This window comes from Mustela nigripes, chromosome 6 (genome assembly GCF_022355385.1).
Source record: "Mustela nigripes isolate SB6536 chromosome 6, MUSNIG.SB6536, whole genome shotgun sequence".
Lineage (NCBI taxonomy): Eukaryota > Metazoa > Chordata > Mammalia > Carnivora > Mustelidae > Mustela > Mustela nigripes.
The window spans coordinates 15,355,892-15,368,297 of record NC_081562.1 but is presented as its reverse complement, the minus strand read 5'-3'; the positions used below and the strand labels follow the sequence as shown (position 1 = coordinate 15,368,297).

The following is a 12,406-nucleotide window of genomic DNA, read 5'->3' as shown; positions in this document are numbered from 1 at the left end:
ATTTATGACTAAATTAAAGATAAAAGTTATATAAGATTTGGGGAAGTAGGTAGGTCTCCAAGAGTACTCCTCATAAGAAAAGAAAATGATACTGATCATAGCAAGGTCTTCATTTATGTGCTAGAAGAACCTGATGGATAGGGACCTAATATTGAGCCAGTTCTAGAAATACAGGCTACACATTTGAATAGGGTATGTAAATATCCTGGACCATGTCAGAGGACTTTTTGCTTTCCAGTTTGAGGTTAAGTTCTGACTCTTTGAGCTTGTTCCACAGATTTTTTGCAGAGGAGCATGTTTAGTGAGTTGTTTTTTGTTATACCTTGTTCTTGTTTCCAGACTTATAATTCTCAGTAACTGGCGGTTACTGGCGGTTAGTTCTAGGAATAATCTCTATTCATGAAATACAGCACAACACACACACACACACACGCCCAGTAGGCTAATTCCCTTGTATCAGTACTGTTTGAGTATATCTTCTAAAATATGAAATGACTCCTAGTTCTCTAGTAGGTCAGTATTTGGCTAGATGCCACATCATAGGCCATGCTATAATAACAATAGTGGCCACTTATTGAACACCTGCAATGTGCAAGGTGCCATACATAAAAGATAAGGAAACTCTGACAGGTAGTAAAGTTGGATAACTTGACCAAGGTCACACTTTTAGTAAACAACAGGACTGTACTCAAACCCAGTGCCGTCTAACTCCTAAACCTGAGCTTTTTAGAGCCTACTCATGGGATATAAAACCCAGGGAGGAGTCCTCTTAAAAATCTGGTCTATCACAGAGCTGTTCCTAGTTTACTTGGTCTCTAAATTGAACAATGGTTTTACTCTTTAGTTTATATTTGACTTGTTGCTCCTGTTCATCTGGAAATTAAGCATATAAAGAAGGTGAGGTGGCTGGCTCTTGGCTAGCAGTTCTATAAAGGTATTTACAGCCAGAAATGCTAGGTCCCCGTCCCTTCCCTTTCAGCCTTTGAAAAGGTATAGAATAAGGGCTAGAAGTACTAAACAGATTAGGTACAATCTAAGTTGTATAAAAGAAACCAGCCCTAGAGAAGCCAACATCTTTGGATCCAAATAATCATAGAGGGCTGAGCTTCTGAATAGATTGGCACATTCAAAATTCAATTTGTATTGCCTCATATGCGAGTATATTTTCTAATTAAATTAAGCCCTCATGCTAGTTAGGGCTTTTGAAAGCTTTTCTCTCTTTCTTTGTTAATGTTCTGGTTTTATGACCGGATCAGCCTTGCATTTAAAAGCAACAGAAAATTTAGTCCTTGGTACTATTCTAAATTATCACCTTAAAAGATGAATTCTATGTAGAAATTGTCTGAAAGATATTTTTATAACTTAATGAGGGTTTTTCCAAAAGATGATTTCTTTCTCTGTTCCTTTAACACAAATGCCAGAAAAAGTTGAGGAGAACCATTATATTGGCAACCAGGTTCATTTATCCCAGATAATTTATGAATTTAATATTTCACATATAATGGAAAAAATCAGCTTTCTTGGTCTCTGAGTGCAATTTATTATCATATGTATTGGACTTTTATTATGCTTCAGTTTAAAACTTTAGCCTGATGTCTGCTGCTTCTTTATCTAAAGTTAGTTTTTATTAAACCTTGCCTATAAATTCCTGAGTTACAGACTTCGGAGTTACAACTTGTTCTTCCTTTCTCTCTTCTTTCTTTCTTTCCATGTTCATTCATTCATTTTTCTTTCATTTTTTAAATTTCCCTTTTAATTATGAAAATAATATACCAACAATGGAACTTGTCAGACCTCACCAGAAATCCTACCACCGCTATACAGTTGCTTTTATTTTTGCATTTTAACACTCAAGCCTTTGTTCGAATGCATCCATGTACTTAAACATGTACTGTCACCATAGACATCTAGCTTGGTGTTTTACTATTTTTCCACTTGATGCCATTATAAGTAATCTTACATTGTTGTTAAGATATTTTTAGCTATCTTTTGTTGTAATTGCAATGTAAAATTTTATCAGTGGATGCACAGCAGTTTATTTCCTCAGTCTCCTGTTGTTGGATATTCAGACTGTCTCCTTCTTCCATAATATTAGATAACTCTGCAACAAATATGATTATGTATATAATTTTTCTCTCCTTCTGGATGACTTCATTAGGATAAACTTCCTAGGAGTAGAAGTTCTGGGTCAAAGGATGTGAATATTTTTATATTTTCTAGTATATGATGCCAAATTACTTTCACTTTTAGAGTTTATTTCAGTTTATACTGCTGCCAGCAATAGCACACCTGGATTATTGATGCCTATTTCTTAGAAGGCTTTATGTCCTCAGTCTTGGTCTCCTTTGATCTGGCCTGTAAGCAGCTGCCCAAAATATTCTTCCAGAATGCTCTATTGTTTATACCTACCTCAGAATCTTCCTTTAGTTGCCTGTCACCTATCTGCTAGATCAGGTATAAATTTTTAAATTCAAGCCCATCTTACCACCTGACATCATCCATTTTAATTGTTTCACAAACCATATGTGAGGCAGCCTCTTTCCAGTTTCTTTGAACAGCCTTGTCTCTTACCTCTAAGTCTTCCCCCTGACCATTTCTTCAGAACTGCTTCTCTGTCAACATTCTCCATCTCATTTAATTTCAAAAATTGCTTCTTCTGTAAAACTGACAACATAGAACCACCTGTAATCAAGATGTCTTTGGTACTTTGTGTACTTAACTCCTGATGAGTTGCCAATAAATGTCATTGTGGCCAATGAGAAAAATACAAAAGAAAGGCAGAGATGTTCAGTGGATATTTTTTTAAAGGAAAACTTAAGATTCATAAGAGCACTTGATTCTCCTGAATAAAACCTGAGAAAGGGAATGAGAAGCTTTGTGCTCTATTTTGGGTAATATCACTGTTTCTGTTGACAATGGGCAAGTAACTTACTCCATCCTCTGTTTCAGCTACAGAAAGGAAAACAGTGTTGCCAATCATTTGGATCGGAAATTTAAAGAGTCCTGGCGCTCTGTTCTCTTCAAGTTATTTTTTTTTATCAATATCATTGGCATCATCATCATTATAATCCTAATATTTACTGAGTGTTTACTCAGCACCAGGCACTGAGATGTATGTTATATGCCTTAGCTATTTTAACCCTCACAGCAGCTCTGTGAACTAGGTATTCCCTCTTTTCACAAGAGAAATCCACTAATAAAGATTTTATTATCTGCTCCACTAGTTAGTGGTGGAGCAATAATTTAAACCTTAATTCTTAGAGAATTACTTTTCTGAAATACCAGTCTCTTAAATCTCTTTCCTGTCTACAATTCTCTGATCATTTCTAAGTGCGTATGAAAAAGAAAGCAACATTAGGTCTTAGCAACACTGAAGACCCTTCCAAATTTCTGTCCATTTTATTTTTCCATTCTCTTTCTCCACTTTCCCATCCCCTCACATGTGTCCTGTATTTCATTCTGACAGACCTGTTTATTTCACAAATATATCATAGCATTTCACACATCTGAGCCTTTGTTTCTGTCCTTACAGCAAACTCCTATTCAGCCCCTAGGATCCAGTTCAAATGCTCTATATTCTGTGCAAAGTATTCCAGATTTCCTCAGGCAAAGTTAATGGCTTGGTACTCTGTTCTTTTTGTCTGTTTTTCTGCTGTAGGCTTTCATACTGCTTTGTAATTATTTACTTACATGCTAATCTTTCTTCCTTTAATATGATTGTTGAAATACAATGTGGGAAGGCAACATTTCTACAGACATGTTTTTAAATATAACCAAAATTAAAAATCTGTATATTTAAAATGACATTGTTTCCCTTTTTTTCCCCCTCAGCATAGGGCTACTTTCAAATTTGAATCAACAGATGAAGATAAAAGAAAGGTAAGCTTTGGTGTTTGTGTGTGTGTGTTTGTATGTATATGTGTGTGTGTGTGTATTTCATTCATGGACTCTAAAGAGTGAACTTGTTTTCATCTGGTGATTATTTAGTTTTTGGTTTTCCTTCAGTTTGTTTTTAGGAACTCTGAGAAGACGACAGTACCAGGGGTGGTATGGATTACACCCAAATTTCTCTGTTTCATCCTCACAGGACCATTATTCTTGCGTAAATCAGGGAAATGGGAAGAGTTTAGAGGGGACTCTTCCCATGTCTCCTCACCTCCAGAAATTGACTTTATTTGGTGGCAGAAATGTAGGCTGCCCAAAAATGCATTGCTAATATTGGGAAACTTGGCTTTATGGATTAGGTTTTGGGAAAGCAGCTGTTCGTGGTGCTGCCCCTCAACCACACATTGTTTCCTGGACTGGCAGTTATTTATATTGTCAGCAATTGTCTTGGTCACTGACTTCACAGGCATAGAGGAAAATGGAGTCAAGAGCCTCACCAGCGGAGGAGTTATAAAGGGTGGATCAGAGGGGTGCCTGGGTGGCTCAGTCAGTTAAGTGTGTGACTCTTGATTTTGGCTCAGGGCATGATCTCAGGGTCATGAGATCAAGCCCTGTGTCGATTTCCACATTGGGCACATAGTGCCTACTTAAGTTTCTCTCTCCCCGTCTCCCTCTCTCTAAAATCAATAAAAAAATAAAAATAAAAATAAAGAAAGGGTGCATAAGAGATAAGACCATGTAATGTTATGTTTACCTGTTGGGGTTGCCTGTGGTTGCTTTACTTAGCTGATTAGAGCATGATGCTAAAGGAGGAGCTCACCAGATTCCCCTGAGCATTTGCTGGGCCCCTACATTTATCCCTGGCCATATAAATATCAAGACCAAGTGAGAGAATATGACTGAACCAGTGAAAACCTATCACTGCTGCTGAAAAAATAGCTTAAATCCAGGGCTCTGCTGGGAATGGTTTGATAATATGTTGAAATCATCCCTTTATTTACCTCCACCCCCATGTATGTCTATATTTTGCTCATTCTACCTCTTAAGACTCCTTCAGTTCATTATCTTCTTAATCCCTGACCTAATTCAAGCCTTCACCTGAGTTACTGTACCAGTTTCCTGACTGTTCCTGCTTTTTCCAGTTATGTGTCTTTTCAGTCCACTGTCCCTAATTCTAAAACAACAATATGATCTTGTCACTCCCAACTTTAAAACCCATGAGTGACTTTCTTTGCCTATAGAATAAGGTCGGGCATCTTAACACGATATTATACATGTCCAGTCATCTGATATCTGTCCGGTACTATATTATATTTTATGCCTTAGTCATATGAAGTATTTCCAGCTACATACGCATCCACATCCCTCTGTCTCTTTTTTCCTAACTTTGCACAAGTTGTTTTCTACCTAGAATGCCCTCTCCTTCTTGTATACCACTTCCTCTTTTCACCTGCTCAGCTCCAGGAACACCTTCAGGAAGCTTCCTCTGACATTCTGTCATGATGGAGTAGCCCTCTTCAGTGTTCCCATAAAATTCTATGTAAATCTCTAACATTATGATTGCACATAGTTTCTCTCTCTTTTTTTTAAGACTTTATTTATTCATTTGACAGAGAGAGAGAGAGAGAGAGATCACAAGTAGGCAGGAGGGAAAGCAGGCTCCCTGCTGAGCAGAGAGCCCCATGCAGGGCTCCATCCCAAGACCCTGAGGTCATGACCTGAGCCCAAGGCAGAGGCTTAACCCACTGATCCACCCAGGTGCTCCCCATTATCTTTCAATTATATATTAATGTCTCTCATTGATAAACTCTGCACACTCCAATGATAGATACTAATATTTATATCTTCAACATCTAGAATGAACAGCACATAATAGGTACTCAAAAAATATTTATTGAATTAGTGACTTGGGGTATAGACTCTGAAGGGTAAAGATTTAAGATTTAAATTTTCTTTTGGATTTGAACAATATAAACAAGACTAGAGTACCTTGTGGAACAGATTCTCAGCTAGGGATATGCTGGTTGGAGAGCCTTTTCAAGATAAGCCTGCCCAGAGAAAGACAATTATCATATGATCTCCCTGATATGAGGAAGTTGAGAGGCAACATGGGGGGTTTGGGGGGTAGGAAAGGAATAAATGAAACAAAATGGGATCAGGAGGGAGACATACCATAAGAGACTCTTAATCACACAAAACAAACTGAGGGTGGCTGGAGGGAGGGGGTTAGGGAGAGGGTGGTTGGGTTATGGACATTGGGGAAGGTATGTGCTATGGTGAGTGCTGTGAAGTGTGTAAACCTGGCGATTCACAGACCTGTACCTCTGGAGCTAATAATAAATTATATGTTAATAAAAAATAAAAAGAAAAAATTTTTTAAAAAGGTCTACTCAGGCCTGACCCCTTATCTACTGAGTCAGAATTTGGGGGGTGGAATCCAGGCACTTGTATTTTTATAAATAGTCTTCAGGAAATAAGTACTTACACATTTGGTGGGAGTACAAAATGGCACAATCCCTGTGGAATAGAAACTGGCACCGTCTTCCAAAATTACAGATGCATTTTGCCCTTTGACCAAGCAACATCACTTTTAGAAATCTATTCTGTGAATAGGTTCAACCCAAATAAATATAGTTTGTTATTGAAAATTATACATAATAGCAAAAGATTAAAAACAAACAAATGTCTAGGGGGTATTTGAAGCAACTAGGGTACATCTGCATAGTGGAATACTATGACGTAGTAAAGAGAGAAGGGAAGGAGGAGGAGGAGAGAGACAGGTATATGCTAAGGGGACAGAGTTAAGTGAAAAAAAGAAGGGGCAAGGTGTTTAAAAGAATAATTTTTGACACATTCATGATAGGTATTCAGGCTAGGGAGGCAGTTGCTACTTTTACTTTGAGAGAATCTATACTATATCTCTTGATTCAAGGTGCCTTGAGAATCTGATACTAGAATCTGATAGTGCTTTTACTGGTCAAAATAAGTACATTAAGACAGAGATTCCCCCCACTCCATGTAGGTTTCAGTTGAGGCAGAATAATTCCCTACTCAGTTGTTAGTAAAGCATGTGTATTTTCTGTAGGATAGTAGCAAAATGTAACACATCTAAGTATTGTCTTTTACTGCCTGCCAGATCTTTGGAGATAGTAACTTCTGTATCAGTGTTGGTAGGTAGATTCCTGCTTCCTAGGAGGTCAGATATAAACATATGCCCTTAGGGACCTAGCTAGCTATCCTATTAATGGAAAAACATAGGCAAACAAAATCATGTTAGTCTCCAAGGGTTAAAATCATTAGTGACTCTTTCATGCCCGAGGCCCTAAAACTATTGGAATGCTCCAATAGGAGCATATAGGATCTATAGGAGCATATAGGATCTATATCCTAACAGCTTTTTAGGTTCTCTCTATAGAGATGTAGAATAGTATAGGCATGACTCCACATTAAACCCAATCTGAAAATAAGAGGAACTCAAGTAGTAACTCAAGTTACAATTTATTTTGCTGCCCCAGTTCTCTTTTCCTCTTTCCTAAACATGTTTCTGGAGCCTTCTTCCAATAGCTCCTTGGTAACAGCAGCACCCCTTTCAATAAACTACAGGTGTTATCTTTCTGAAAAACACAATCCCTTTCTTCTAAGAACTTTAATGACGACTTAGAAGTAAATGTAAATGAATAGACAGAGCCTTTCAAAAAATAAAACTTGATTATACTGAGCTTTTAAGGAAATGGTTATAAATTAATGATCCTTATACCTAATATATATAGCTAATATATTTATATAATATATAATAAAAGACCCAACCCTTAGGTAGTGTCTACATTTTTTACGAAGATTTGTATTGCAACAGTAATGCAGTAAGGATGTAAGTATGGTGAGACTACTGCCAACCCTATTTTATGGATAAGAAAACTGAGGCTCCCGTTAATGACAACTTGCTAACACTCACATGACTAGTAAGTGGCAGGTCCTCAAATAGAGAATGGATTTTCAGACTGATAAGTGCAGCCCCGCCACTGCTCAATGCTCCATAGCTGCCACTCATTACCACTTGAGGTATATTTCAGAGGTTTTGAAGTTATGACTCACTACCTTGTTTTATCTCTTGTTTCATTCCTTGAGACACCATTTAGGCAACTAGACTTAATTGGAAAATAGCAAAGGAAATTACCAACAAGGAGGGCTTAAGTTTTTGGGGAGAAGCAAAGTCAGATCCAACTGTTAAATTTTGCATATAATGCAAATAGTTCCAGGCGCATGTGGATCGTTGTATGGTTGGATAAAAGCACCTGTGCTTATTGAAGCATTTGCCTTACATCCTCTACCTCTAGGCTGTGATTGTTTACTTGCACATAAACAAATACATCATGCAAATAGGTAGGATGGTGGGGGGGGGAGTATGATGAATAATCTGAACATTTACATCGTGAGGAAATAAAATCTCTTATATTGGCTTCTAAAACACAACTGATCTCAAGACCAATAAAGAGTACTAATAGTAATAAATGTTTAAAAATACATGTCGTAAAAGAGTAAAAGAATTGCAGCTCTTTCACCTGTCAGGTAAGAGAATACAGCCGTATCGAATGTGGAAAACCTCAGTTGTCTGAGATAAATCTTTATGTACATAGCAATTTTCCTCAAGAGAGTAAAGTTAAAAATAGCCAAATTTTGAGCATTTATATCATAACATCTAAACTCACATAGATAAGCCCATTTTTTAATAAGGCAGAGAGTAATTGCTAGTAGAGAACTCTTGAAGAACAAGAACTCTGGCTTAGTTTTCTTTATATATTTCAGCCCCGCCTGCAACAGAAAATAGGCACCTAGATATAGTAAACACCTCTTAAATAAATGGAGGGAACTTGGAGATTGAGTGGAGGCCAGAATTCCTATGACTTGTACATATTGTTTGACTCTGAATCTGATATTCTCTTAATTATACAGCAGAATCTCAGTGTAATGTTTACTGGAAAAAAATGGATACAAAAGTATTCATACAGTATGATCATAATCATGTAAAAGTAATAACTATACAAAGAAAAATGACAAAGGAAATTTACTAAGTGGTGGCTATCTGAATATAATTTTTCTTTACCTTTTCTATATTTAAGTAGAAAATTACAGTAGATTATAAGAATATGGTTATTATATAGCATATGTTATATATTCTATTCTTCTATAATAGCGTGATTAGGGGCAAAAACAAAGACCAATGCTTTTTTAAAAATCATCTATTTTCTCTAAAATGGAGCCTTCTTGATTATCTTATTATATGCTTTTGGAAGGGAACATAAAAAACGTTACTGGTTTAGAAATAATATCACACACGGAGCCAGTTTATTGTGCAAAATAAATTTATATGAACATGAAAGTTCATTCTACCATTTGAAATCTTCATTTTACTCTTTCCTCCCAGACTTGAATGTGTTTGGCATAGTAGTAGAGATCTCTGTAGTCCACAAATATTTTTTCAGTAATTCCTGTGTGCCAAGTTCTGTGTTAGACCTTGGTTGCTAAGTTGGCTATTTGCCTGTGGTGTGTGGTTTGGCATTTTCTCAGCTACAGATGCATACTAAAGATTGCCATTGTAGACTCTAGAAAATGAATGGGTAAATTTCCATATTAGATTCCCCTAAGGAAAATGTGCCAAGACAGAACCATTGATTCTATACTGTGAATTCATACTTAGGAATAACTCAAGGTATGATACTTATCCTGAAAGCCCTTTACACTTGTTTTAGTTATTTGAAATTGTTAAACTCCAGTTTTTGCTAAAACAGAATGAGCTTTATATGCCTTGTAAATTTGACTCAAATTTTATTTGATGTCTCACCTTAGGGAATATTCTGTTACATGACACTAGTACAACTCTTACTTAGAAGACAGTAACTTTAAAAATAATCATTTTCATCATTTTGATTTCTTTAAAACACACATTCACACATGTGTGCATGCACACACACAAAAGCATCCTAAACCTTTTACTTTCTGAAGTTCTAGTCCAGCTGGGATCTGGCATAAAACTTGACTTAGAAGGGCTGAATTGTATCATAGGCCAAGGTGAATGCTTCATAGGAGTTCAAAATAATTTAAATTTCATTTCAGATTCCATTTTTTATCTTGGATGTTTACAAAGGCATTGAGAGACTAAGTGTAGGGAGAAAAAATCAAACAGCTCTTCCAACTTAGCAGGCCATAGATGTAGCAGCCCACATATGGTCTTTGGATTACATTTTAGGATTTCTTTTTCAGAATAATAAGAGTAGTATCTCCAATTTGTACTTTAGAGTTTCAGATTCATTTTCTCATACCAAAAACAAACAAACAAAAACAACAAGAAGTTCCACTTCCGGTTGTGACAGTATGAGAAGTTCTACAGACCTGCTCCCCACTGAAACTGGTGAAAATTATTTTTAAAAAACAATCATTTAAAGTCTCTGAAAATAGTCCTAAGAGCATACAGACAATAAGAAGTACTTATTCAAGAAAATCTACTAAAACTCAGTAAGAAAAATGAAAGTCTATGGTATTTGAACTGAGACCTGCTCCCTTCCGCTGTATTAGCTGAGTGAGATAGAAACTGTTCTCCAGACTGATGAGTTCAAGAATCAAGAACATAGAACTCTCTCTTTCCTCAGTTCTCAGGTGGAAGGCTGTCTTCCCAGTAGGGATGTAAGATCAGCATTTCTCATCCTGCCCAGCTACCTGTTGCTGAGACTAAATTCTAGGTGAATGCAGTTGAATGGTGGGGTCCCCCTCCTTATAGAGGAGCCCCAGCTGCCCTTGCCCTCACCTGTGGGATGCAGATTCTACTCTGGGAGAGGTAAGCTGAGAACAGCTGGGGTTGCTGTTTCTCTGTCCCTTCATCAAACTCACCCAGAGAGAAGCACGACATTGTCTTTGCCCACAGCATCAAAACCAGAGCTCAGAAATTGTGCCCAGAGGAACAAGTAGACCTTATTGCAGAGATCTCTGAATCTCTCCCAAAAGGAAATCAACATCATTTGCAACAGAGTGTGAAGTGCATGCCTGAGGATGCAGGTTGTGGCGAAAGGAACTGGAGGGAGACTGATAGTCTTTGGAGAAGCAGGCTAACCAGAAGACTAGCTAGTTTGCTAGAGAGAAAAGGGGAAAGAGGCAGCTGGGAGGAGCCATGGGGTAGTTAGAACAAATCCTAAATACTGACCTCAGGGACTGTCCCTTCAAAGGAGCCCTAATAGATTGGTTCAGTTTGTGGAGCAATTTATACCCAGGACATTGTTGAAGACAGTAGATCAATCATCTGGTAGTTAGTGGAACTTAACAGCTGAGTGTGGTCAGGGAAAGAGAAGGTCAAAGAGGGGCCAGCCAAACCCACTGTCATTTTACGATGACTGTGGCATAACTGAGGGTGAGCCCCCTGCAGAGCAACATCTGTAGATAGGGAGAGGGAAAATATACTTAATTAAAATTACTCATCCAGTCACTGAGCAAATAATAATAGCAAGTCTTAGAGGGTAGATGCAATATCTAGTGTTGCTACTGTATGTTACATAAAATGTCCAGTTTCCAAAAAAATGTGTGTATATATATATATATATATATATATTCATATATGTATGAATGATGTGAAGAAACCAGAAAGAATGACCTATACACTGGAGGAAAAAGCAGGTGACAGAAACTGTTGATGAGAATGACCAGATGTTGGCTTTAATAGACAAAGACTTCAAAATAGCCATTATAATTATATTCAGAGAACTAAAGGATGCCATGATTTAAAAAGTAATGCAAGGGTTGATGACAATGTCACATCAAATAAAGAATACCAGTACAAAGAGAGAAATTGTTAAAAGGGAAAAAAAGAACCAAATGGAAATTTTGGAGTTGAAAGGTATAATAAAGTACAGTAACAAATAAAAATTCACTAAAGGAGCTCAACATTAGGTTGAAACTGGGAGAAGAAAGAATAAACAAATTTGACGATAGATCAATAGAGAATATACAAGGTAAAGAACAAAGAAAAAAGAATAAAGAGAAAGAAAGACTCAGAAATATGGGATAACGTTAATGTCAACAGACTATATAAAATGGGAGTAGCAGAAGGAGAGGAGAGAGAGAATGAAGAAAAAATACTGAAAGAAGTGATGGCTAAAAATTTCCCAAATTTTTTGGAAAACAACCTACACATCCAGGAAGCTTAATAATTCTGAGTAAGATAAGTCAGAGATCCACAAACAAATACATCATTAGCAAAAATGCTAAAAGCCAAAGACAAGGAGAAAATCTTGAAAGCAGCAAGAGAAAAATGACTCATCATTTACAAGGGAAGTTCTACAAAACATACAGCTGACTTCTCAAAAATGTAGGCCAGTGGCAGTGGGATAACATACTCATTCAGCTCAAAGAAAAATCCTGTTACCAGCAGAGCTATCTTTTAACAGTGCGAGGAAGATAAAAACATTTCCAGATAAATGAAAAACTGCGAGTATTTGTTCCAGACCCACCTTATAAGAATACTAAAAGTTCTTTAGAC

General features: G+C 36.9%; 1 protein-coding gene across 6 annotated transcripts in view; it reads left to right on the top strand.

The window, feature by feature from the left end:
* Positions 1 to 12,406, top strand: part of RIC8B (RIC8 guanine nucleotide exchange factor B) — a 98,898-nt gene that overhangs the window by 5,131 nt on the left and 81,361 nt on the right. For all 6 annotated transcript variants that reach the window (XR_009404729.1, XR_009404728.1, XR_009404730.1 and 3 more), the window contains exon 2: positions 3,832 to 3,879. Coding sequence is in view for 3 of the 6 variants with exons in the window: in XM_059402180.1 (XP_059258163.1) it covers positions 3,832 to 3,879 (48 nt within the window). In the remaining 3 variants the exon portion in view is untranslated. The remainder of the gene's footprint in view (positions 1 to 3,831; positions 3,880 to 12,406) is intronic.